Raw genomic sequence first — 27,417 nt, 5'->3', positions numbered from 1 at the left:
CCTCTTACAATAATACTGAATCGAACCATGTATTTTCTGTACCGTTACACCCTTGTCTTTTACAGTTATATTTAACATCAAATTGTCCCACCTAGCCAAAATTCATCATTCTTGTCACCAAACCCATTGGTGTAATTCTTCCAGTTCCTGTAGAAGTCAAGCTTTCCATTCTGACGCCTCAGGAACACCTACAAAAGATCCACATGCCACACAAACTTGAATGAGTAACTGCTTTCATCAAAGTGTTCAGCAACGTGTATTGCTTATTTTAATGAAATAAGTCCTGTTTAAGTAAAGTAATCATTGAGTATTGCTGCCACTGACTCACCACCCAGCCACCTCCATCAGTGGTCATATCACAGTAGACTGGTGCTGGCAGGTTCTCATCTCCACCAGGGTAAATCGCGTATTGACCCGAGGTGACTTCTCCATTCAGAAGAGTCTGTGAGCAGTCTTTGGGATTTTTGTAGAGCTTTCCAACTGTGCACAAGATTTAAAGGAAAGACGTGTATAATTATTTAGTCCAAATGAGAATGCTCTACAAAAATGGTATTTTTTTTAAATAATGCAGATATTTGTGGACGGTGCCTTAATCTTAGCAACAATATGCTAGCATCCAAAATAATTAGAGAAAAAAATTCTATGATAATAACACAAGTCCGTGTGAAAGTAGGTATATGAGCTCACCAGTGGTGAAAACAGTACTGATTTTTGGGCTTTGCTGCGGGCTGTTGTCTGGCCCAGCAAAAGCGCGTAGGCCGACATTGTACAAAGTGGAGCCACTCAGCTCAGGCAGTCTGTGTGAAGTCGCTGATGGGTCCAAAATCTCGTCCTGATTCATCAGATAATCAATAGTTAGTAATCTCCAAGCTAGCTTACATGTGCTTTTCAACAACTAGTCTCTTGTTGTTATGTAAATATAACTCTTTGTGGGTAAAATTGATCTTTTTTTAAAGTTCACTTAAAAAGCCCTTTCTGGGCGAGATAAGTTTATCAGGGGGTCCTGGGGTATTTTTTTCTTTTATGGGGGGTCCTCTGTGATTTTATTCCTGTTTGGAACGACCATGTATGTGTTTTTCTCAGACGTCCTCTGAGAAAATAACAGGCCAAATTACCTGCTGTTTTTTTGTTGAACTCTGTGGTCCTCCGTTAATTTTAGTCCCAACCGGATGCACATCTCTGAGTTTCATCACCTCGCATTTAATAAAATAGCTATTTGTCCACTGCCACACACCATAATTACACTTTGGATGCGTTTCCACAGAGATCCACATAAACACAACATCGAGTGGAAATGGAGGAGCTACTGAATGTGATGTCATGTGACATAGAAAGCCAAAAAACTCACTGGTCCTCCTGTTTTTTCAATTGCAGTCCAGATGCAAGAGTTTTATCACTGAGTAGAAGTGTGAAATATTTTTTACAGACGTCCCTGAGAAACTAATCCCGTTCGGATAGGGCTTAAGACTACACAAGCTGAATTACAACTAGTGTATGAGTCAATGACAAAAATATGCCAAGGTTGTGCCAAAATGATAAGTTAATGAAAAAATGTTCAAGGATGCAACTTGGTGCATGAGGAATATGTCAATAGAAAAAAAACTAAAATGAACTGACGCTCAACTGCTACTTACCTTGATAGTTCCTTCAGGAGTTTCAGAGGTCAGCACATAGCCTTTGATGGGTGCTCGAGGAGGTTTCCAGGTGAGAACAGCACTATCAGTCTGAATATCAGTTAGCACCAGATCACGGGGGGCATCCACATCTACAATAAACAATTATACAGATGGTTGTTGTATCGTTTATTCTATTTGTTTCACATATGTTTAGGAAAACAAAACTTTTACATGTGGATCAGACACAGCAGTGCTGCTTGAGTTTTTAAACACCTATGTCTGACAAAAAACCTTGACACTATCATACTCATGACTGATGGACAAGGGAAACATAACAGAATCAGAGTCTTGGTGCAGTAGGGTTTTACCAGTCAGACGGCCTATTATTGTGTATTAGTTTCACATTGAAGGGCAGCCTTTAAAAAGGCTATTTAATATGATATGACACAATATTTGTCTAATTTGCAGTCACAGTTCAATTATAGTTAGCTAACTATTGAACTCAGCCAGCATGCACTCCATTTTACACTAAGCAACACGTAGCCTCTTCTGAGAAGGGGTTAGACAGCCATGGCCCCGCCCCCGGAGTGAAAATCATGAATCTGATTGGTTAGATTGTCCTGCGACTTTGCTAATATACTCATTACTACACCCTTCAAAAAATCAGTAGAAGGGTCACGCAGACACAAGGGGGCAGAAGCCATTTTAAAAAGCTTTGATTGGTTAGAACAGCTGTCAGTCAGGTAAGAGTCCTGTAGCAAATAAAAACACAGACTAATGCTTTGAATTAGTTGTGTTTTTTTATTTTAGTTAATTTATAAAATATGTGTTAATAGGTTACAATAACTATTTCCTGATTAAATATTATGTAATGATTTACATGCACCTATTATCACCCCTTCTCTGAAGGTTTAGAAGGGCCTTACTGCACACCACTGGGTTTTACATAGTACTGAATGTGTTAAGGGGTTTCATCATCCATATTAGTGGTTGTATTTTTCCTTGAAAAATGCTATAGGAGAGACACATTTGCTGATTCACTGCCTGTCTATTTTAAAACATCTCTAACTGTTGTCCGTGTCGCTGCGTCGCATTGCTGTTAGCCAATCATAGTTGAACCACTCGGAGCCCTTCCCAGTGGTGCACTTTAATTAATCCAAAGAATCTAGATCACACAGCTTACACTACTGTAATGCAGTGATTTCTTAAAAGATCCTGAAATCATGTAGTAAAGAAAACCATGGTCCACTAACCTGTGGTAAAACTGATAGCAGCAGGAGCACTTTTTTGTCCATCTTTCGTGGCATATACCGTCACTGTGTATGGAGTGGCGGGCTCCAGATTTTTCATCTCAAACTCTGCAGTGTTTCCAGATACCTGTTCTGTCACTGGTGGCACTGTGAGAAGAGACATTCTCTTTATTCTTTTGTTTTTTTACTTACCAAAATGTGGTGTCTTAGACTATTAAATTAGCCATCTATGACACTTTGAATAATATAAGTGTGAATATAAAACATTACAGACAAATTTCCCACCTGTATCTGCACTGTACGTAACAACATATCCATCCACAGTGGCTACAGCAGGCTGCCAGAGCACTAGTGCTTCTGAATCAGTCACATTGGAAGCGGTGAGACTCTGTGGCATGTCTAGAACTGCAAGTGTAGAAAACAAAATCATGTCTGAACAAAACAAAACAGACTTAGGAATTTCTGTCTAATATGTAATTCAGTGTTAATTAGATTCCAACAAGTGTATTAGTTGTTCTGATGTTTAAGGTCTGGTTTCACAGCATCATGCTTTTTGCATCCTATAACAAATCTTCAAAAAAAAAAAATTCCCCTGCTATTTACCATGTAAGCACACAAATGTTATATTTAGTATTAAAAAGGTTCATTACCTCATAATGAAAGTGAAACCCTTTTTGATGGGCTATAGAACCAGAGTTTTTTTTTTTTGTTTTTTTTGCACAAACAATTTACTGTTTTTTTCACACTATAAGGCGCACTATCAATAAACGTCTATTTTCTGGTCTATTTTTATACATAAGAAGCACCGGATTATAAGGTGCATTAAGCGACACTAGTAAGGATGCCTACTTAAAAGTGAACAAGGGTGTCGCCATGTTTCTCTTCTAATAGGGAAAATAGGGGAAGTGCCCAAGTATACAAAATTGTAGTTTAAAAAAAACATTTTCTTTAAAAGATAAGTGCTGAATGCTAATCTACACAGATTTCTCTCCTGAAAACCTTTTATTTGGGTGAGTAAAACACTTTTGTTTATTTACAGTAAGCTTAGATTACCAATATTTTGTCTAAGGACGAGTTTTCAGTGAGGTCTCTCCAGTATGAAGGCTGGGCACAGCAGCATTAGCATTAGCCACTTACCACAATGCTAGCATGACGTATATGCCGCCTGACAGCGGTAGATAGAGGAACCCTGAGTGTTCTGGTAACCCAGGGTGATATCAGCTAGCGGTAACAGGGCAAACACGCACACTACAGTTTAATTACTCGTCTCTGAATGGCGAAAAAGTTAGCAGCTAATGCTAATGATGCTTAGTGCTGGACAAACTTCACTGAAAACTTCCTTATAAAGCTGTACTTCAGCAGAGTGGTTTTACTGCTCCTTACAACCTGACTGGCGTGATTTATACATAAGGTGCACTCGATCACAATATTCACAGCAAATTGTCAATATTTGGGAAAAATAAAGGATTTTAAGTGCACCTTGCAGTCTGAAAAACACAGTAATTTTAAGTTGAGAATTCTAGTAATTTTTGGTCCAACTTCTCTTTTCCCCTCAGAATTAAACAATGTTCCTGTTAGTGTGTTTTTAAGACTGCCATGTGTAAAGTGAGCTCTGTGCTAATCAACTACTATACTTTGCTTTTTTTTTTTTTAAGAGAAACTTTATTAATAATTAATATTCATCCCATATATAGAAAAGCAATACATGATAGTATATAAGCATTTACATAAATCACACAATTATTTTAAAAAACAGCACTGATAAAATACTAAATATACTTATTTTCTAGAATTGTTAAAAGTTCCATGCATTACTTTTATTATTTTGACATTCCAAGGTCCTTCTCCTTTTTAATTCTGTAATAATCTGTATAAAAACACAATCACTGAATACAAATTGCTGTACTTTGCCTTGATCAGACAGCTGTTTGTGCTAAAACTGTTAGCCATTTGCTGTCATCTTTTTTCTGTTTTTGTCAACTTTGTAGCAGTAAATCTATCAGTATCTTAGCACAATCTTTTTAGTATTTTGTTTCCCATGGTATAACTATATACAGTATACAAGTTAGCTATCTTGCTAACCGCTAGATTAGCAAGTCAAGTATTTTTAGCTTGCTAGCTGAACTAAAATAGAGTGCGTGTTGTCCGAACGTGTAGTGTGTGTGCACTTGTGCTTAAATGTGCTAGTTTTTGTGACATTGAAAGTAAGTGAGGGTGTTCATCAGTGCTTTTCCAGCTTAATCCAGCTTATATATACTATGCTGTGTATATTAGGGAAAATTGAATTTCTAAAATGGGCTTTCTAAATATAAAATTTCTAAATATGGGCTCCTTAATAAAAAAAAAATCAAGAAAAATCCTTAATCTAAAGAGAAAAAACTAAAACAAATACAGTTTGTATCGTTTTACATCACATTTTAATAATCATAATTTATAGCCTCATCCAAATCACAAAATTGATGATAAAGATAATCATCATATTAGTCTGTAACATTAAATACATATTGTCGCTGTCCAATGAAAAAAAAAACTCAATTTTTGTATATTTTTTTATATTACAACATTATTTCAACAAACCAACTGTCCCTAATACTGTGTTAAAATTCCTTAGTGTGTGGACAAATAGAATTTCTCCAAAATTACCTGAAATACTGTTGCTGTTTATTTTGGAGATACTTGTTTTTCACTGGACAGTGACGATATAAAGATTGTGAACTGAGCCGTCTGTCCGTACTCTGGTCTACTACACTTGGTCTGTATTTATGCACGTTCTCTGAAAGCTCACCTGCAGTGAAAGTGTCAGACACTGGATCACTCTCCTCTAGACCCTTCATTGCGATGACTGTTACACGATATGATTCACCAGGTATAAGGTTGGGCAGGCGAGTCTGAGACTCTGAACCATCAACTTCAACCACTTTTTCAGGGCCACCTTCAAAAGATCAAGAGTTAGGTGTTTATTTATGTCATTTCATTCCACTTAAAATGAATATATTAATGTGCTCTAGCTAAAAAATACAAGATCCCAGACAAAAAAAATCTTCTGTTTAAACACTTGGTCACTTTTCCCTTTCCTTAGCCTCAATTATGTCAAGAAAGGATACACCAGTTACCCTTCTGCTAACAGGGTGCACATTTCAGCTAGAGTTTCTGTTTCAAACTGAGACCTCAGATTGATGTTTGGAGATTCTGCCAGCCAGACAAAGTGTCCCAGTGTTCCATTATGTCTGTTGACCCAGTCAGTGACACCTTCTATGTGCTCTTACTGTGGCCTTCAGCAAGAACCATGGTGCTTTTCCACTCCCCCTCACAATGTAGCTGGTTACGCTGCTATCACCATTTGTATCTCTTCTAAAAACGCTATTGTAGATTTCATAGGTTGTACATTGTACAAATGATACTCTTAAGAGTTGTTTAAAATAAGGGTACTTTACACTCAAAGGTCAAAATGTTATATTCATGTTGTATTCTGTTGTCTTCTATTATGTTCATCTACATTTATCATGTTTCAGTTTTAATAATTTATAATTCCATGCTTCATTTAAACTCATCTTAGATTTATTTGTACAATCAAAAGTGTCACAATATTTTTGTCCATATAAGTTTATTAATCATCAGTTTGTGATAGGTCTTTTTTAAGCAGTGTTGGGCACGTTACTTTGAAAAAGTAATTAGTTATAGTTACTCGTTACTTCTCCAAAAAAGTAACTGAGTTACTAACGGAGTTACTCCACTATAAAAGAAATTAGTTACCAGTAAAAATAACTATTGCGTTACTTTTTATTATTCACCCGTCAAAAAAAAGGAAATCAATTATGCATTTACTATTATTATTAAAAAAATAACAAACCAGAATAAACCCAAAATGTTGACAAAAATATAATCTAACGAATTTCAAAAAAATAAAACGAAATTCTCCACAGAACCAAAGAAAATGACTAAAACTTGTAATACTGAAAAAAGCGGAAAAAACGCATCTGGGGATGAAATTAAACAAACCAAGCCACACTCAAAAGAAATATGTATATATAAAACAAAATAATGGACAAAAACAACAATTTAATGCCCGTTAAAATGGTATTAATATAACAGCTTCACCAAAAGAGATTAGAGCTTAGATCGGGCCCAAAACATCCGACCCGACCCAGCCCGTGCACGTTCTGCCCGAGCCCGACCAAACCCGAACCATAAACTGTCATTATGAGCCCGACCCGATCCGCCCCATAACCTGTCTGTTTTCGGGCTGATTGAATGAGCGAAATATGATCAGAATTATGTTAATTAACACTGTAACATAAAAGCATAGAACTATCGTCACAATTGTGCCTCACTTCACCACGCCAAACCACAGGCACAGCGGCCAGAAGCTCAAGTTCACCGGACAGAGGAGGGGTTAACCAGGGCAAAGAAAAGTTAAAACAAAAAAAAGTTCATAGAGCGGCTAAAGTAACGTGCAGTAACGGGGTGTCGGAAATGGTAACGGCGTTATAGTTACAGTCATAGTAATTAGTTAGATTACTCGTTACTGAAAAAAGTAACGGCGTTAGTAACGCCGTTAGTTTTAACGCCGTTACTCCCAACACTGTTTTTAAGATAGGTATTCTTGTCTGTTATTTTAATAAGGCATAGAATTGACCTTATATGGGTTTGCAAATGACTATTCTGCATTGTTTTTTTTTAATCAAAATTTATTTCATAAGACTTTTTTATTTGGATATAACAGATTTTTTTAATTAGTTTTTTTGTTTGCTGCAGCAAAGCAGTCTAATATTTAGCAGTTTTGTTGTAAAAATTAATTGAAATCTGTAGGAGTGACACGCTACTACAGTATATATAAAGTTTTTACACAATTTTACTTTTACTTAAAGCAGCACTCCCTAAGATTTTTATTTTCTTTAAATTGAAAGAAGTAATATTCTTGAGTTGGGAGGGGACACAATAATCTAATAAATGCAATTAGTCTTATGTCATGACCATCCCTGCAATATCTATTATATTTATTTTAAGAACAGAGTGGTCTGGTAGGATTGTTGGATGTAACTATGTATTTAAAAATCCCCCACAAAATTTCATGTAGCAAGCATGCTCTTTGTAATTACACAGTGTCACCAGAGCGGTCTGAATATCCAAATCTCTAAAACTTTCAGACTATTGCTTTAATTAAGCAATAATACATTTAAGGTTTGTGCTATAACGTGTAATATTGGCACTGCTATGCTTCCGCAGGCCTTACAGTGCATTATCGGCTGATAATGGCACTCATAGAACACCTCTTAGCCAATCACATTGCAGGGTCAACTAAATGTGGTATAATGAATTATTTAAATGGTAACTTTTACTTCTACATCAGTAATTATTGTTTTTATGCAGCAATATTTTACTTAAAAGTTATATTTTTACCCTACTCTACCCACCTCTTAACACACACAAATAAGCATACACAGAATTCTGGGTATGACATGCTTTTTGTACAGGTAAAGGAAAACTCACCCCCTGAAAGTGGTATATAAGAGATGCGGAAGCTGTCAATTGAGTCATCGGGGACGTGCCACTCGACAACAGCTGAGGTGTCAGTAACATCAGAGAAGTGAATGCTCCGTGGAGCTCCAAGGCCTGGTACAAAGGATAACGAAGTAGAATAACGAAGAAAAAAAAGAGAAAAACAGCACAGTGAATTCAGGGAAAATAAAATAGATCAGTGAGCCTGGACGTGAATATAATGTATAAGTTCCTGGAAAATAAGAAGAACTGGACGAGAAAAACATTCCTGGAAAAGAGAGAATTAATCAGCAGCACTGAGAATCAAACCCTAGAGGGAACGATCATTAGACACAAAAAGACAATCAGGCACAAGGTTACTTTTTAGGACATTCAACAAATCAGTCTGCATGACAGGTAAGTCTGATTTACAGTATTTGAGTGCACAGACACATTAGTTTGCATGCTGGAAAAATGCCTCGGTTTTCATTTTTGAGTTTCATTATAATGGTTATTAGTTCACAAAGATTTACAAGGGAAGCTGTCCCTGTATTCATCCACATTCATCAACACAAACCAATCCTCTACGAGCTTAATCACGTGCAAGGTTAAACCCCAGACTCAAATGCATCCTGATGATACCTTTAAATTATTCGATGTGAGTAGGAAACCGATACATTCATAACGCAGAACAAAAACAGATCCTACTTCATACATCACAAACGTTCATCATACAAATTAGTCATTTCAGGCCCAGAGAAGATGCAAATATATGTATATAAGTAAGAAATCCGGTAAATAATGTATAAATGGACAGAATGTTATTCACAGTTCGAATCATGATAATTACAATTATTATCAGTTTGATATAAGAATTACAGCCGATGCTTAGAACAACCGCTAATTAAACCTAGTTAACATAGAGGGCTGGAGGTTTGATTCCCTTTTTCAGGCAGGAGCACCGCTGCTGTACTGTTTAGTGGTTTTGAACACCATGTTTATAATGGATATCTACATATTTGTATTGATTAACGTCCCTATCCTACAACTTAATATACACTGGCATGCCAAATATCATGGGATAGCAGTAGATAAATTGATCTTAAAATATTACTTCAGAGTGAAGTTTGAGAAAGCCCACACCACCTGTATAAGTTGTGAGGTGAAAACATCGCAATGGGAATACATCATAGAAGGCAATACAACCAACAGTGGACAGCGCAGTGGGTGGTAATGAACAGAATGAGCAGACAAGCGTCTCAAACTGATATTACACATATATCCCAGAGGTCAGAGCAGCAGTCTTTAGCTTTAGTTGGACATGGCAAAGTAACAATTAACCAGACACAATAAAAAATAAAATATATATATATACTGTTTCATAATATTTGGCATGTCAGTGTATGTAACTCTAAATGTCTATGATTACATTGCACTCCATAGATAGACTATGACAGTAATGTAAACTCTGATATTGGCAGCAGCATGGTGTTAATTATCGGTTGTTGCATCGGCCAAGAATTTCCATATCAGTGCATCCCAAGCACACCGTGATCTCAAAATACACTTACAGATGAGGGATGATGTAAAACAGTACCTGTTCTGGCAACAGCTGTAATGGGCTGGGAGCGATGTTCCTGTGTGAAACCATATAGCTCAATTTCATACTCAGTCCCCCCAGAGAGATTTGTCAAAACCTTGGTTCTCTCATTGCCAGGGATATTGTACTCTCGTGGGAAGGTAACCTTTTTGGAATCCCTGACTTTAATCGCATATCGATCAAAGATGTCATCAGCCGTCCAAGAAAGGCGGAAGCTCTCCGGTGTGATATCCGACACAAATAGGTGCTCGATCTCAGGCTCGGCCTCTGGTTTGACAAGAGGAAAATGTTTTTTTTCTCTTTTTTCTCTCCTTTTTTCAATGTCAAAGGACACAATCATCATCCCAATCGGCCATGCCTTAAAATGCAAGTGCCAGTGGCTCCATCGTTTGAGGATACATGCAACCACTAATTTTCACAGCTCATCCACAAAAAACAACAGATGCAAAGTGCATCAGAATTGGGAAGAAGGCTGGATCAGACCATGCCCCTGTGTTAAAAGTCACAATAGTCACAATTAAAATAATGCTAAGTGAGTTTACTGATGTCATTTTCTAGAGGTCAGTGTCGATTAAAGATTTAATTACATTTTTTGCAAAGATAATTGCTTACATAGTACCTAAGCATGTAATTATTTACAAGTAAAGTATCATTACATCACTGGTAAAGTATGTATTTAAATTATATTACCATCATATACCAATGTGTATACATGTGTATACACAGTGTCCTTGGTTATTGTAAAACTAAATGATGGGAAGCCTTTCTAGACTAGCTTCGTCAAAATATTACCCTACACACTTCCCTTTGCAGATCCTGACATCAATAAAGATGCAAATATGCAAGCTTCTTTGACATGAGTGTATTTCTGTTTTCTAGGATCTCGTACAAAGAAATTAAGTAAAGTTAAATATTGTCTGCAATTTGTGATTTATTTCTAACATCTCATGCTATGGATTTTGTAATGTTTCTTTTAGCTTACTGAGAGTTACCAAGACTAGAAAACAGTTTAAATATGGCAACAACAGATTTGATTGCACATATTTTTATCGTCTAAATATTCAATATGCTCGGAAAAGAGATATATAATATAGATCCAAATCAAATAAACTTCAATGAATGTTTGTTTAAAATGGTAAAATCTTAGTGAATGTATGTGTTACCAGAGGTGGAAAAAGTACTGAAAAATTGTAATTAAGTAAAAGTACCTTTACTTTGCTAAAATTAAGTAAAGTAAAGTAAAAGTAAAAGTACCCATCTGAAAATCTACTCGAGTAAAAGTAAAAAAGTACTCAATTTAAAATGTACTTTGAGTAAAAGTTACATAGTTACTTTTAATTATTTGATGTAAAAAAGTAAAACAAATCATAAATTCAATTGTTTTTAATAAACAATTATTCCACATAATAATTTGGATCTTTCAGGCAGTTTTTGTTCAGACCAGCCCATAAAACATTTTCAAGAATAAGTGGCATAGGTATCTTTGATCCATTTTTTTTTTCTTTACTTTTAAAAAGTTTTGGTCATATAGGTGACTATAAACTGTTTTTTTACAGTTTTACAGGTAATTGTCATATTTTAACTTGCCATTGCTATGCTTTAACTGCTATTTACTTGTTTTTTTTTTAATTCAACAGATTGTTTAATAATAAAAATACTTACCACCACTATTTTAAAAACTACTTTAAAAATTACAAATTACTCATAAAATCTTCTCAATTACAGTAACTGTAAATGTAATTCATTACTTTCCACCTCTGTATGTTACATATTGTAAGACCTTTGATAGAGAGATAAATGGCAAACAGTGGGACATAACAAACCTTTACATAAGTTCAATCCATGTTACAGTTTCAGATCCACTTTTAACACTTTCTATTTGTGTGGTGTACATTAGAGTATATGACCAAATGTTTGTGGACACCCCTCGTAATGCAAGCAATTAGCTATACTCATAGTTAACACCCTATACTTTGGGATTAGTTGGGGATCTGAGGATGAGGTGAAGTGGTGATCATCCATCACCCTGACCTCATTAATGCTCTTGTAGCTGATGTTCCAAACTATAGTAAAAGCTTCCCTGGAAAGTAGAGGCATTTAATCCAACACAAGCAGGATAAACCATTTTTAATACCCCCCTTGTAAAAGAACTATATACACTATATATATTTTCTATCAACATATTTAATTTAAGGCATTGCTTACACATTATATTAAATTGAAAATGCACTTTTAGTATTCTTCACTTAATTTAAACTTACTTTTAATGCTCTTTAATTAGCAGTTGCCTCAATACTTTGGTTTTGGTATTATTTACTGCTTAGATAGGCAGGTACACAAATGTTTGCTTGTAAATAGAGTTGCTTAAATTTCTTCAATGTGCCAGTCCATAACCAATTAAACATAAAGCCCACTGTTTCACAACTCTCTCAATCAAAGGATCTGCTGTAACCCATCTAGAATTGTCCCAAATCTTACAGATCTTTGGCTATGAAAGTCCCACAAGCAACCAGAAAGCTACCGGAAGCAGAAAAAACAAGGTACCTGTCACAGCTTCTGTGGTAACTGGGAGGGACTGCAGCCCAGACCCTGAAACTCCAGTCAAACTGATCTCATAGCCAATGCCAGTAATCAAGCCCCAGACATCCAAAGAGGTCTGGTTTCCTGGTACCAGGAACTCCTTTGGTTCCAGCAGTCGACCAGAATCTGACACTTTCACTTGAAAATGCCTGAAGCCTTCGCTGGACCGTGCCGTCCAGAACACCCGGAAACCGTATGGAGTAATTTCTGTTACTGTGAGGTTTTCCACTTTGGGTAATGATGCTGGAGTGGTTGGCCCAGGTTTCAATTGGGATCCGCAGATGCCAGAGTATCAGAATGGGGGGAATAGTAGTGAGATGCAAAGTTGATTCTGCAGTGATTGCAAAAGTCAAAATAGCTTGTCATAAAAGTTACGAAACTATACTACAGTACTTTAAAACTACAGACATAAAATATTATATCAGAAACCTAAATATAAAAACTTAACAGGCCTATTCTAACAATATCATAGCCATATAGTTTTCTGATATATAATTGCCCCAACACCATCCAGTTATAAATGATAGAATTCATACATAAAATATAGAAGATACTGCATTAAAGCACATACAGTATGTTAGTTAACTTGTATATCAATCTTAGAACTCAATTAGAATAAAATAATTTTACTTTAACTTCTATACTTCTTGCATAAATTTCACATTTTGGAAATGTCACATTCGATTTTTGCAGGACAGTAATGACTTTTTTCAGTCTGATCCTATCACAATACCACACACTCCCAGGCACTGCAGATGTGTTAAAATATTCTAATATTAACATTTTCAAAGGTGCAAAAATATATGATTCAAGCAGTAGGATATATCATCTATGTTGTTTTGTTAAATACACTTTTTGAATGGGATGTAGGAAAGTGGAGATCCTTTTTTCTAATTACGCAATTTCCTTACAACATAGGTCCAAGCCTACATGACCATTTAGTGACTTTTAAGAGTGAGGTCAAAAATTTAGCAGTAAAGGTGGCTAAAACAACTCTACTGATTGTTAAATATCAGCCGAGATTGCACAATTCAATAGTTAACAATAGTGGTATTCCACATCTTGGCTGAGTCTAGATTAATACAGGCACAGCTAGATGGCTATTTGTTTGGAATGTGCAATAATCAACCAATTATTCTATTAAAATGTTACAAATTGCATACATGAGGTACGTAGACTGATTTACGTAGCTTTTAAAATAACAATTTACAATAAAAAAATGCCTGTTGCAACTGTTTCATTCTATTGATTGAAACTGTTTAGTACTTTGTATGCTTATTAAATTTAATGTATAATTTAAGCAGAAAATTTGCTTTTATTTTATTATATTTCTTAATTTAGGTGATTGACGTGGTAAAAAAAAATCATCTGAGAGTGGGGCAATTAGACAGCTTGTTAATAGAATTAACCTGGTACAAAACATTGTTTATTTGCATACTTTTCATACAAGATTAGTTGATTGTTGAGAACTGTGTTGATTATATATTTATAATATATCTAATTTGTCATGTTATGATTAACCAGCTAGTTTGCCAGCATAAAGTATGTTTTCATCCTGTCCAAATAGTACTGTATTTACAGTTACGCTAAGACTATTGAAATCATAGGCATGCTAGAGAAGTTATATTGTACCTGTGGTGGCATTAAGGGAAACTGGAGGGGTATAGCGACCATGAGAAATGCCGTAAAACACCACATCATAGACCGTCGAGTCCACAAGGCCAGGTACTGTTACATTTCGGGTCGCGCTCAAAGGTTTCAGCTCAACTACATCATAAAACTGCTCCCGGTCACTGACACGAATAAGAAAGCCATCAAAGTGCCCTTTCACCGTGCTCCAGGACAGTGTGAAGTTGTTGGGCTGTGTATCAGACACCACTACCGGGCCCAGAGTGGGCTTGGGTTCTGAATGAAAAACAATTTATACGTGAGAAATCTAAAGAGAACACTAAGTGAGTGTTGCAAGCACAATTTTGCACAAGTTTGCTTTGAAATAGAATATTTTGAATAAGTAGATTAATAATTTAGTCATTAGTATTTAAGACAAACTGTATATGGGAGAGGGGTGATTTGAGAAAATAGGTTTATACTGAGCTATCTGCTGCATTGTGGGGTGCGTTTAAACCAACCTGGTTTGATTTGGTTCTTTGGTCAGACAACAAGATGTGTTTGCAGCCCAGACCAACTAAACAATGGTCCGAAATCTAAATACACTTTGCTTGCATGCCAATTACACAACAGTATAAGTGTAACAGCACATGAGCTCCATTATTCAATACATTTATTCCTATTTATAACAGAAATGAAAGAAATTTGCGTATAATCTGTTTACTTTATTCTGCTGCATAACACATGTGCACAAAAAAATTGTGGAATTCTGGTAAGGAGGCAAAATTCGGCACAACACCTGGAAAGGCAACGCCCCAAATTCCAGTACAGTTCTGTTAAAAAATATTTGCTCCATTGATTTATTTTATTTTTGCTCTTATGTCATATTTACACTTTTCAGATTATCAAACAAACTTTCATCAGACAAAGATAACTGTCACACTTCCTGCATCTTTTTCTTCTTTAATGGACTGCAATACCCAGAATCCCACTCCATCTCACACTACAGTCACATGCCCCTCTCCAGCCAACAATGGACAGCTCCCGCTCTTTGTCACCTGACGTTTAGTCCCCTGCAGCTGAAATTGATTAGTGACTCCTTTCACCTGTGCTTGATTGTCTTTGTATGTATATAAGGCCTGTTTGTCTCACTTGCTCCTTGAGGTATTGCCTTTTTTTCTTCTGTTTGACTTTCGTTGTTTTGAACCTTCTTCTGTTCTTGGATTTACCCTTTTAATCTGCCCCTTTGCTGTGATTACTGGATTTTCACTGGTTAGATTTTTTTAACTTTTGCCTGATTTTTGACCTAATCTCTGCCTGATCCCTATGTCCTTGTTTTTGCTGTGTGTTTTTGATTTGGCCTGGCTTTTTGACCACTCATTTGGATTACCCTTCAAATATTAAACCGCTTTGCTGGTTTTACATCTGCGAGCAACTGGTTTGTCCTGAGAACGTGACAATAACATGAATAAATATAAAAATTAGTTTTTGAATAATTCTTGCATTTATTAAGGGAAAAAAGCGAAAGCTGTCTTTTACAAACAGAGATACATGGAACTAACATGGAACTGGTGAACTTTCCCAGGAGTGACTGGTCTACTAAAACTACTCCAAAAAGGCATGGACAACTCATCTATGAGGTCAGAAAAGAACCCAGAACAACGTCTTAAGAACTGCAGTCATCTAAAATCTGAATTGTGTAAGTATGATTAAAAAGCAAAAACAAGCCTGTAGGGGGACAAATACTTTTTCACAGCACTGTATATCTTAAGTCTATTTCTTAATGGAATAAATTAGATTCAAAGAATCCATTGTTTTAATAATGGTTTAACATAAATGGATTAATAGCCAATGTTGGTGAGGAGTGACCCAATTTATCCTCATTCCATACTCTTACACTTTGTTCAAAATCACCCCTCCTCTCATACCTATTACAATAACTTTACTCTTTATTCAAATATTTCTTCAGATCAGTAAAGGCTACAGAAAGAAATGAATGCAGTACCTGTGGTGAACACAGCGGTCAAAGGAGCGGAGTTGCGGTTGCCAGATGTAGCGTACAGCTTGACGTGGTACTGTGTGTCTCCTTTAAGCCCACTCAGCACTGTGGAGCGCACCTGGATGGGCAGAGTACGCCCCATAGCCTGCGAGGGCAAAGCAGACTCTCTCACCTCGACTATAAAGTTATCATACATCTTTTCTCCCATCCGCCAGGAGAGAGACAGTCTGTCTGACGTAACGTTAGAAAGAACTAGGCCGGACAATTCCGGCTCTGCCGCTACAGAGGAAAGAAAGGCCAGCAGTGACATTTTGGTTCAGTAGGACATCGCTTTCTCACACTGCTGTCTTCTGGTACCAATCGTACACTTGAATTTTGGGACTGAAAGCAGGCATACTTGACATGACCTTACTTCTAGCTCATGCAAATGGAGAAAATAAAAAACTGCAAAAGGCGAAAGCAGGCATGCCCAGTTAGTTACCTGTGGTTGCAAAAGCACTGACGGTGTGTATTCTCCTTCCCTTCACAACTCCACTGAGGTAGGCTATATAGTCAGTGCTCGGCCTCAGCCTACTGACCTGATAAGAGCTTGCATTGCTCGACAGGTTATATTCAGCTGGCTCCGTCCGCCAGCTGGAATCTATTATCTCCAGAGTAAACCAGTCAACATTTCCTTCAGTGCCATTCCAGGAAAGGAAGAAGCTCTCTGATGTCACATTAGACACGTGTAGCTTTTCAATCATTGGTGCACTCGCTAAAGAGAGAAATGTATTAGGATTAACACGCTGAAGAGCTGACAAGCAGATGGGGTTGAAACTACACTCTTAAAATAAAGGTGATTTAAATGGTTCTTTGAGTGACGATGGAGTGGAAGAACTACCTCAGGTTCGTTTAGGGTAGTGGGATCACTTCCTTCCACAAAGATGAATAAGAATGAAAAATAAGAGACCACTTAAAAAATATGATTTTCTTTGATTTTACCAAACTGAAAACCTCTGGAATATAAATCAAGAGGAAGATGGATGATCACAGGCCATCAAACCAAGCTGAACTGCTTGAATTTCTGCACCAGGAGTGGCACAAAGTTATCCAAAAGCAGTGTGTAAGACTGGTGAAGGAGAACATGCCAAGATGCATGAAAACTGTGATTAAAAACCAGGGTTATTCCACCAAATATTGATTTCTGAACTTATGAAACTTTATGAATATGAACTTGTTTTCTTTGCATTATTTGAGGTCTGAAAGTTCTGCATATTTTTTGTTATTTCAGCGATTTCTCATTTTCTGCAAATAAATGCTCTAAATGACAATATTTGTATTTGGAATTTGGGAGAAATATTGTCCGTAATTTAAAGAATAAAAAAAAAAACAAAGTTCCTTTTAATCAAACATACCTAAATCAGAGAAACTGATTCAGAAACGGAAGTGGACTTTTTTCCAGAGCTGTATATATATATATATATATATATATATATATATATATATATATATATATATATATATATATATATAATGTTGAATAAATAAATACTGCTTGCCCAGTCTTAACTGTGGAGGAGAGAGACTTACATTAGATTCTTATTATTTATTTGGTATACTCTAAAGTTTGACACAAGCTAACCTAGCTAACTAAATACTGTGTCCAGTAGCCAGTGTACATACATTTTAAATAAAATGTGGATAGAAAACTATGCATAGGGCAATCTATAATCAAGGACAATATGATATCACTTTATTATCTTTCCTCAGGATCATTACTGAAGTTTCTGGAAACAGTAACCTTTGTTATTGTCAGAACAAATTGTGTGAAATTTTCTCTAGGCCCTCAACAGACTTTAGAATCACCACTGCATATATGGCATTTCTCAAAGAACCATCTGGAGCACCTTCAGTTTAAGAATGTACTTCTGAAACTCTCAAAGATCATAGAGCAAGAATCTGAGGCTTAACAGAAACAAAATGAGCAAATTGACAGAGAAAAATGAAGGTGTTTCCATAGATGCAATGAAGAAAGAAGACATAATAAAGATAAAATAAAATTAATGGCCAGGGGGAAAGTATTTAGATTTTGCATGGAGCTCTTTGCTGATGAGTACATATTCAGTCTGTAATTTTAAATTATTGTGCTTTAAATATATCTTAAGCCATATAACAAATGTCTAGGCCTATAGGACAGTTCTGCTAAAACAGGAAACATTGTATATGCTCTTAGTAGCAATATATTATAGTAGAATCTGTTATATTATAGGAGATCTATGCTATACACACAATTTTGCAGAGTTTATTTTTGTCTATGAGCTACTACAGTAAAACCTACTACTGTTTTAAACAGTGAAATGTTAGTTGTAACTACAGTGAATTAATTAAATGTGACACATATCCAATTAAAAAAACATAACCCCTAACAATCCACAGTCATGGCCATTCCTACATCTGGACTGGTAAAATTAGGGTTCAATATATCCATTACACTTATTTTCCACCCCTCCATTGAATGCATTCATTCATTTCTGGCATACAATAGCAGTTTGCTTAATGCAAAGGTTTGCTCTTACTTTGTGCAATCAGATTTTTTTTTCATGCCTTGTGTTCATGCCCTGTGTTTCCTTGTTATTTCCTAAAGGGGGTTCCACATGGTGCACTAATAAAACAGAGGCTTGTTTAACTGAGCCAAGCAGTTCACTCTGAGCTCACTGTGTTACGCTAATAAGGTCCAGGTGGGATCTACATCTACAGCTGTGTTACAGACGGGAGACTAATAAATTCCAATAACAGTCTATCACTGTCTGAGAACCTGTGTTAAAACTAAAGTAAACTTTTTTTTTTAAGTCATAAAGATAAGCATTCAGTTAGAACATGGGGAATGATGCAATGAACTGGCATGCTTATATTTATAGGCGTGAGAAAAGTCTAAGGTCACTGGTGGTCCTGTCAAATTGTAACATAATATACCTCACTCACTCATAATATACCTAACAATTTTATTTAAAGATCAACCTTTATTATTTTTAAATGTAAATTCTTGGGATCTGTAATTGCTCTTTCTGCCTATGTTCTGTGCATGCCTGTCCACTAGAGGGCTATCTGCACTGAAATCTTCATTGCCCTTTTTAAGGATGAGTATATCCAGATGTAGTGAGCATAAATTCCAGATTTAGCATATGGAGCAAACATTCGTTAAAATCCCAGGATTTTGGACGTGGCTGGATTATTTGACTAATTAATCCTCTGAATAAAGTTATATTCTGTGGTACACTGCAAAAAACTAAATTTAGCAAGTGCAATTTTCTAAATTTAAGGCAATAAATCTTATTTTCTTCTCTGATAAGACTTTTTGTCTTACTAAGCATCGTAAGTGTTCGATTATTTTGCTTATTTTAGGGATAATTATCTTAGGCATTCTTACTTAGAATTTGTACCTTATTTTAAGTAATTTGAACTCAAAATAAGCACAATCAAGCAGCGATCAAGTTATTCTGATTCCTGTGTCCACAAAAAGTGACTTTTTTGCTTGATTTAGGTGTTACCTCACTCATTTTGAGACTTTGCTTTTGCTTTTTGTAAGAAATCTTAGTAAGAAAAAATTGCCTACCCCATTGGCAGATTAATATACATATTTGTCTTAATTTGCATATATTTTGTCTAGTTTTTGCCAATGGATTTTTTGCAGTGTAGCTCTTAAAGCATTGCAATTCCTTGCAAAATAAATTTTATTTCTTCCAGAATCTAAATCTCAACATGGTACTAGTGGCAGATTACTGACATATGAATAATTACTTCTAAAGAAAAGTCTAAGATCTTCTGTGCCGGTAAATATCATTGAGCAAATATCATGAGTCTTACAAAAAGTCAAACTGACACAGAAGGGATTCTAGGATCAGAGTTTTAGGAGTGCAGAACACCCACAGAACACAGCCCCACTGTCCTCTCTATCCTCTTTATAAAAATAACTATGGGCTGTAAATGAAATTGAGAAGAGTTTCCAGGAGGGGTGAGTGTGTCATAAAAGAAGAAATATAATAATTCACATTCAAATCAGACCCACAAACTATTATGTGAATGGGGACAACAGATATGAAGATAAAACTGTTGGGCACATTTCTTTTTCTTTTTTTATCTGATACAGACATACAGTAAACAGATAGTACTAGTCTAGCACAATGGCTTTAATATAAACACAGACCGACCAATGACTGCAGAGCTAACCTCTCTCGCTCCTGTTCTCACAGAGTGTAGCTTACTACATTAAAAACACGTTAGCTGATTACAGAGTGCGGTTTGATGGTGTGCATGCATATATTTACCGTTTACACTCAAAAAAGGGTTTGAAGTTTTTGACTGAATGATGCACGGTTTTTGACAACACAAATTCCAACTGCGACTGATTAAGACAGCTCAATTAAAAGCAGATAGATAAATTACAAACAGACAAAACTCCTCCATATTAAACGAAATGCAAATACCTGTGATTACTTCTTCAATGTAGAAAGGTCCGAGGACGGAGCCCTGATGCACTCCGTACAAAGCAATCGTGTATGAGGTGTTTGGGATAAGACCAGGCACACCCAGGCTAAATACATCACCAGATACTGACAACTTCTGCCTCTCTGGACCTTTTGAGTTTGTCACCTCAATCACAAAGTTCTCAAAGACAGTGCCCTCCTCAGTATTCCAGGTCACATTGAAGCTGTCCCATGATACATCAGACACAATGACTTTCCCGATTCGGGGCTTATTTTTCTCTGACAGATAAAGAGACAAGACTGAGATGCATTACTTATGAACAGTGGCAACGTCCTTCAACCTTAACACACGGTGCATGAGATGGACAGGAGGAATGGCTCAGGTAAGCAAGATGTAATGAGTGTTGGAAACAAAGATAAAAATAGGTAGAGGTTATTTTTTAGACTGGGTTAGAAATGGATGCGTTTCTTCTGGTGTCTTCAATAGCTTTTATCTAGACTGCTATTTACCACAGATGTTGTTGAACTGTAACACTGATCTAAGGTTTATGTTTATATTACCAGACTTTGTGAAGAGATCAGATTAATGACTCTTGAAATGTGAACGTAGCCTAAATTGCCTACCAATTTAGTTGATCTTATTCAAACTCTGAAACTGAAGTAATTTATAGAAAAAATAAAAATAATGCTTGTAATGCTACTTTCCCATGACATTTTTCTTTATTTTACTTGTATCTACCAATAATACTGTACTTTTACTGTAATAAACCAACAACACTATTTAGGAACAGCACCAAAACAAAAAAGGTAGATCTAATCTGATTTCCCCTCCATAGGAAAGATTCTAAAGATGTGAAATATCTAAGTGGTGTATTGTGTATTTAGAAAGGAATGGTCAATTATAAAGATTTAAGTCATTTTTTCCAGGTCATGTCATAGTGGTGTATTGCTTCCAATGTGCCAAGAACTGCAAAACTAGAATGTTCCACCCCCCAGAGGACATGCACACGGTGGCAGCTCAGAAACTGAAAGTGACTCATTGATAAAAGGAGTGAAAGGAAGCCACATGAATAGATTTTGATCTGATGAATCTCTACTATGGTGATAGTAACAACATATACAATAGAATTAATTGAATTCTGACATATATTTTAATTAAAGTACACAATTAGCAGCACTGTTTCCGTTTATAATTTTCTCTGCATCAGAAAATGAGCTTGTTTTACAACAGCGAGAATGTGAATGATGATTTTCTCTGCTGTGTGAAGCACTGGTGTTAGCACTGTAGCCTTTGGGTCTGCATCCCAATGAACTGCGACTGTTCTGAGTGAAACAGAGAGTGTGAGGCAATATTACCATACATTACCATAAATTCATGTGCTAATGTATTGCAGTGGGTGTTCCCACAAGAGATAAAAAGAAACAAATGGTTTTTCTACTGGTTTGTGCAAGTCCAAAGTGCCTAAAAGCCTGGAGTGTTTAAAATGTGCACATTAGAAGTGCCTCTTAATGGTTGCTGCGTATAGTTGATCATTATTGTTATTATTTCTATTACTAATATTTTCACATATTCCCTAAAATACTGAGTAAAAAGTAATATTAGGTAGTCCCAGGTAGGTCCATTCTTCAGTATGGGAAAGATCAGGGAAACTACTTGTAAAATTAGCTGTTCAGCATCATAGATCAGGCAGTTTTCAAAATATGACTTAATGACAGGAAAAGTTCAACTTTCTCCGGCAACTGAACAACTATAAAAGTAGGTTGAATTGGGCATAAGGCTACATTTCTTTGTAAAACCACAGTTCAGTGACTTCCCCAAACTAGGATTGTACGAAAATATTTAAGTGCAGAACTATTGTGATATTTTTTTATTTTGCAATACTGCATTGATTTAAAAAACAAAGTATTGATTTTTTTTTTATCTTATTTTACATGTAAAGATTGGTGTCAGACAGTGCATCATTTTGTGTTGTTTTAGCCTTGACTACTAGATAGCAGTGTTGTACTCACTGTACTGTTGTCTTCTGATCTGACTGCATAAAAATAATTTTATTTTAAATATATTTAAACAATTTTACAAATATAATACTGAGATTGTTTATACAATACACAAACTAACAACTATATGCGAGGTAGTCGCTGCTGTGGTTAGATCACATGTGGATGTTCCATCACTGGGATTTTTGACAGAAGGTTTCAATGTCCAAAAAAGACAAAAATAAAGCTTTAAGCTCCTGTAGAGCAGCACCCTACTGCATCTGGGACAATATGCGGCTGATGTTCTTCCAATGACCCTAAGAGTCTTGTGAGGATACTTTTGGCCCTTAAAACTTGAGATTTTAGCTCAGTGTCTGGAAGCTGCAAGACTGTTTCTGGATCTCCCAGCAAGGCAAAACTCCAAAGTTTACCTCCAAATCCAAAAATAGTTCCCTAACTGCATAATCACGTTTTTATAGTGGCTATCCCAGACTTAGATGACAAAGCTGAAAAGCAGAACACACGACCAAGGACCAAAGGATTTGAATAGTCCAGAGAGATTTTGTATGTTTTTATATTCATTTATATGTTTTCCCACGACCTCTAGGATTACAATATAAGACTATACCTATACTATAAGATTTTGGTAAAGGGAGGGTACAGAAAACACCAAATATTTTGGATGCACCAAATATTTGGCAATCAAAATGATTCAGCTGAAAATAGCAAAATAGCACTGCTGGAGTACACTTATGACTGAAATAGCACTGTTGAGGTACATTTATGACTGGAATAGAACTTCTAAGGTTTATTTATGGCTGAAATAGTGCTGCTGAGGTACATTTATGATGAACATAGCACTGCTGAGGTACATTTATGACAGGCATAGCACTGCTGAGGTACATTTATGACTGAAATAGCACTGCTGATGTACATTTATGACTGGCATGGCACTGCTGAGGTACATTTATGAGTGAAATAGCACCTCTGAGGTACATTTATGGCTGAAATAGTGCTGCTAGTACAGTTATGACTGGAATAGTGCTGTTGTGGTACATGTATGACTGAAATAGCACTGCTAAAGTACATTTATGACTAAAATAGCACTGCTGAGGTACCTTTATGACTGGAATAGCACTGCTGAGGTACATTTATGACTGGATTAGTGCTTCTAAGTTATATTTATGACTAAAATAGCACTGCTTATGTACATTTATGACTGCAATACTACTGCTTAGATACATTTAAGACTGAAATAGTGCTACTGAGGTACATTTATGACTGGGATAACGTTGCTTAGATACATTTACAACTGGAATAGCACTGCTATGGTACATTTAAGACTGGAATAGCACTGCTTACATAATTTAAGAATGAAATAGTGCTGCTGAGGTACATTTATGACTGGAATAACATTGCTTAGATACATTTACGACTGAAATAGCACAGCTTAGATACATTTATGACTGGAATACTACTGCTTAGATACATTTAAGACTGAAATAGCATTGCTGAGGTACATTTATGGCTGGAATAGCAGTGCCGAGGTACATTTATGACTGGATTAACATTGCTAGTACAGTTATGAATGGAATAGTCTGCTACATTTATGACTGAAAAAGTGCTGCTGAAGTACATGTATGACTAAAATAGCACTGCTAAGGTCCATATATAAATGGAATAGCACTGTTTATTGTTTCATTTTGTTTGGCTATGATTTAAAACAAACATTGTGTTGCTTCTCTACTAATCATAGTGTGTGTGCCAAAAAATGCCACAAATGTTATTCTTTTAGAGTAAATGAAAGCTAAGGATAACTGTTCACAACTATATACCTGCAGAACTGAATCCCATATTATGTTAATGTTAGGTATCTGATGTCTCCACTGATTTGTAATTATGTTAGCAAAGATAATGAAAGAGAATGTTAAATGATAGTGTTAAATGAGTAAAGAGTGAAGAAAGAAGCATAATCCATGTACCTGTCTTTGCACGGGTTTTGACTGGTTGAGATTTCTTTCCATCCAACAGCCCATGCAATGTAACATTATGTCGTTTCTTGGGGACCAAGCCGTCAATTTGTTTTTCCCTCACTTCTCCCAGAACATTTGATGTGTTACTTTTGGACAGATTTGAAATTGTCTGAGGCTTAACAGAAACGCTTACATTTCGTGAAAGGTCTAGACTTGTATTCTTAAGTTTAGAATCCGCTGCCACAATTGTTGGTTTCTTAATTGTTGTATAGGGAGGATCTTTTGTAGGAACCCCCATTTGAGAGGTTTGCAGCTTGGTGGGTTTCTTAGTTATTGGAGTATAGGGCGGGTGTGGTGTAGGAACCCCTACTTGAGAGGTTGATAACTTGGTTGGTTTCTTAGTTATTGCAGTATAGGGAGGCTCTGGTGTAGGAACCCCCATTTGAGAGGTTCCCAGCTTTGTTGGTTTCTTAGTTATTGCAGTATAGGGAGGATATTTTGTAGGAACCCCTATTAGAGAGGTCTGCACCTTGGTGGGTTTCTTAGTTATAGTGGTATTGGAAGGATCTGGTGTAGAAACCCTAATTTGAGTGGTTGACAGCTTGGTTGGTTTCTTAGTTATTGCAGTATAGGGAGGAACTGGTGTGGGAACCCCCATTTGAGAGGTTCCTAGCTTTGTTGGTTTCTTAGTTATAGCAGTATAGGGAGGATCTGGTGTCGGACCCCCCATATGAGAGATTCCCAGCTTGGTTGGTTTCTTATTTATTGCAGTATAAGGAGGGTCTTTTGTAGGAACCCCTTTTAGAGAGGTCTGCAGCTTGGTGGGTTTCTTAGTTATAGTGGTATTAGAAGGATCTGGTATAGTAACCCTGATTTGAGGGGTTAACAGTTTGGTTGGTTTCTTAGTTATAGCCGTATTAGGAGGATCTTTTGTAGGAACCCCTATTAAAGAGGTTTGCTGCTTGGTGGGTTTCTTAGTTATAGTGGTATTAGAAGGATCTGGTATAGAAACCCTGATTTGAGGGGTTATAAGTTTGGTTGGTTTCCTAGTTATAGCCGTATTAGGAGGATCTTTTGTAGGAAGCCCTATTAAAGAGGTTTGCTGCTTGGTGGGTTTCTTAGTTATAGTGGTATTAGAAGGATCTGGTATAAAAACCCTAATTTGAGGGGTTGACAGCTTGGTTGGTTTCTTAGTTACAGCAGTATAGGGAGAAACTGGTGAAGGAACCCCCATTTGAGAGGTTCCTATCTTCGTTGGTTTCTTAGTTCTTGCAGTATAAGGAGGATCTTTTGTAGGAACCCCCCTTTGAGAGGTTGACAGCTTGGTTGGTTTCTTATTTATTGCAGTATAGGGAGACTCTTTTGTAGAAACCCTGATTTGAGAGGTTGGCAGCTTGGTTATTTTCGTAGTTATTGCAGTATAGGGAGGATCTGGTGTAGGAACTGTGATTTGAGAGGTTGACAGCTTGGTTGGTTTCTTAGTAATTGCAGAATAGGGAGGATCTGCTGTAGGAACCCCGATTTTAGAGGTTGGCAGCTTAGTTGGAGGAGTTGCGATGTTTAACGCAACAACACCTGAAGAGGTCGACTTTGCTGCTAAACAAAAACACATTATAAAAAAGAAAGACTGTTAAAGGTACAGCACAAAATGGAAATTGAACGAGACATTGTGAACCTGTTGAAAGAAGATAATGTTAGATGTTCATTTGAGAGTATCAACACATCGTCGCTGTCCAATGAAAAACATGTATCTCCAGAACAGCAATTTTACAGGAGAGGGACAAAACATTCTTAAGTTTCAATGGAAGTCAATGTAAAAAGAGTTTATTTCAGGTCATTATAGAGAATTTGTATTGGTCCATTCATCAAGACATTTTGCCAACTAAAACTAAAAATCGACAAAAATGGAGACACTTGTTTTTCATTGGGTGATAACAACATATAAATCAAGCTAAAATACACTATATGTACAGTATAAGCTTGTGGACATACCTTCTAATGAAATCAATCAACGACTTTACATTGCACCCATGATACACATGTGCAAATGGACACACACACACAATTTACTTAACCCTTTCAAGTACTACCAATAAAATAGGACTTTCTAGAGCAGATAATTGGGATAGGGAGGTTGGGGATGACGTTGGGTATTGATCATCCAACATCCTGCTCTCATTATTGCTGTTGTCACTGAATGCAATCAGAGCCTCACAGTAATGGTTAAATGGCCAACATTTTGTAGAACATCTTCCCAGGAGAGTACAGAACATTATTCCAACAAATCCATGACCATCTTATATTTTTAGGACCCATAAAACACAAAATAAGTATGTGTCCATATAGAGTCTTAATCATGGTTTTCACTACTACTTCAGGTCCTGCAACTTTAGCATATTCTATGGTCCAAGACTATTTTGGTCAATTGCTGGGCAAAGGGCAGGCACTGGTTTGCAGGTTAGGTGTGCTGAGGCGTGCTCTTAGCTTTTTAATAGAGCCAGGAAGAGCATGATTGCTGGAAAATCCAGCATCCAGAACACTCAATCATTAATGTCCAACTATGACAAGTCATTAATCCTTGAGGTTTCCACGAAGACTGCCAGATAGGGCACATGGCAATCTTCAAGCAGATGAAGAAGCCATAATATTTAGAAACTGGACAGTTTACACTGCAGGTTTTAGTGACTTTTTCTGTTGCAGAAGCCAAAGCTTCAAGATACAGTTTTACTGTAATCTGTAGTGACTTTTGAATTGCCTCGTGTGACCACTTATTTGCTTTTACGAGTGAACTATATCTGATTTCAGTGTAAAATGACCTCTGTCTTGAAATGACATCAGTCTGTGAATGAGTAAAACAGCACACCGAGTTATGT

At 36.4% G+C, this 27,417-nt stretch overlaps 1 protein-coding gene across 3 annotated transcripts in view; it reads right to left on the bottom strand.

Moving 5' to 3' along the window:
- Positions 1-27,417, bottom strand: part of tnca (tenascin Ca) — a 50,989-nt gene that overhangs the window by 3,728 nt on the left and 19,844 nt on the right. For 2 of the 3 annotated variants that reach the window (XM_049474723.1, XM_049474726.1), the window contains exons 11-25: positions 24,554-26,140; positions 20,595-20,873; positions 16,613-16,885; positions 16,138-16,410; positions 14,157-14,429; positions 12,489-12,767; positions 9,942-10,211; positions 8,357-8,479; positions 5,652-5,798; positions 3,152-3,271; positions 2,870-3,013; positions 1,635-1,765; positions 688-832; positions 329-480; positions 92-188 (exon numbers count right to left, since the gene is read on the bottom strand). In XM_049474723.1, the coding sequence (XP_049330680.1) occupies positions 92-188; positions 329-480; positions 688-832; positions 1,635-1,765; positions 2,870-3,013; positions 3,152-3,271; positions 5,652-5,798; positions 8,357-8,479; positions 9,942-10,211; positions 12,489-12,767; positions 14,157-14,429; positions 16,138-16,410; positions 16,613-16,885; positions 20,595-20,873; positions 24,554-26,140 (4,293 nt within the window). The remainder of the gene's footprint in view (positions 1-91; positions 189-328; positions 481-687; positions 833-1,634; positions 1,766-2,869; positions 3,014-3,151; positions 3,272-5,651; positions 5,799-8,356; positions 8,480-9,941; positions 10,212-12,488; positions 12,768-14,156; positions 14,430-16,137; positions 16,411-16,612; positions 16,886-20,594; positions 20,874-24,553; positions 26,141-27,417) is intronic. The other variant, XM_049474729.1, reaches the window with a different exon arrangement.

This window comes from Astyanax mexicanus, chromosome 1 (genome assembly GCF_023375975.1).
Source record: "Astyanax mexicanus isolate ESR-SI-001 chromosome 1, AstMex3_surface, whole genome shotgun sequence".
In the NCBI taxonomy this organism is placed as follows: domain Eukaryota; kingdom Metazoa; phylum Chordata; class Actinopteri; order Characiformes; family Acestrorhamphidae; genus Astyanax; species Astyanax mexicanus.
The sequence above is the reverse complement of the archived record's forward strand: the minus strand, read 5'-3'. Positions and strand labels throughout refer to the sequence as shown.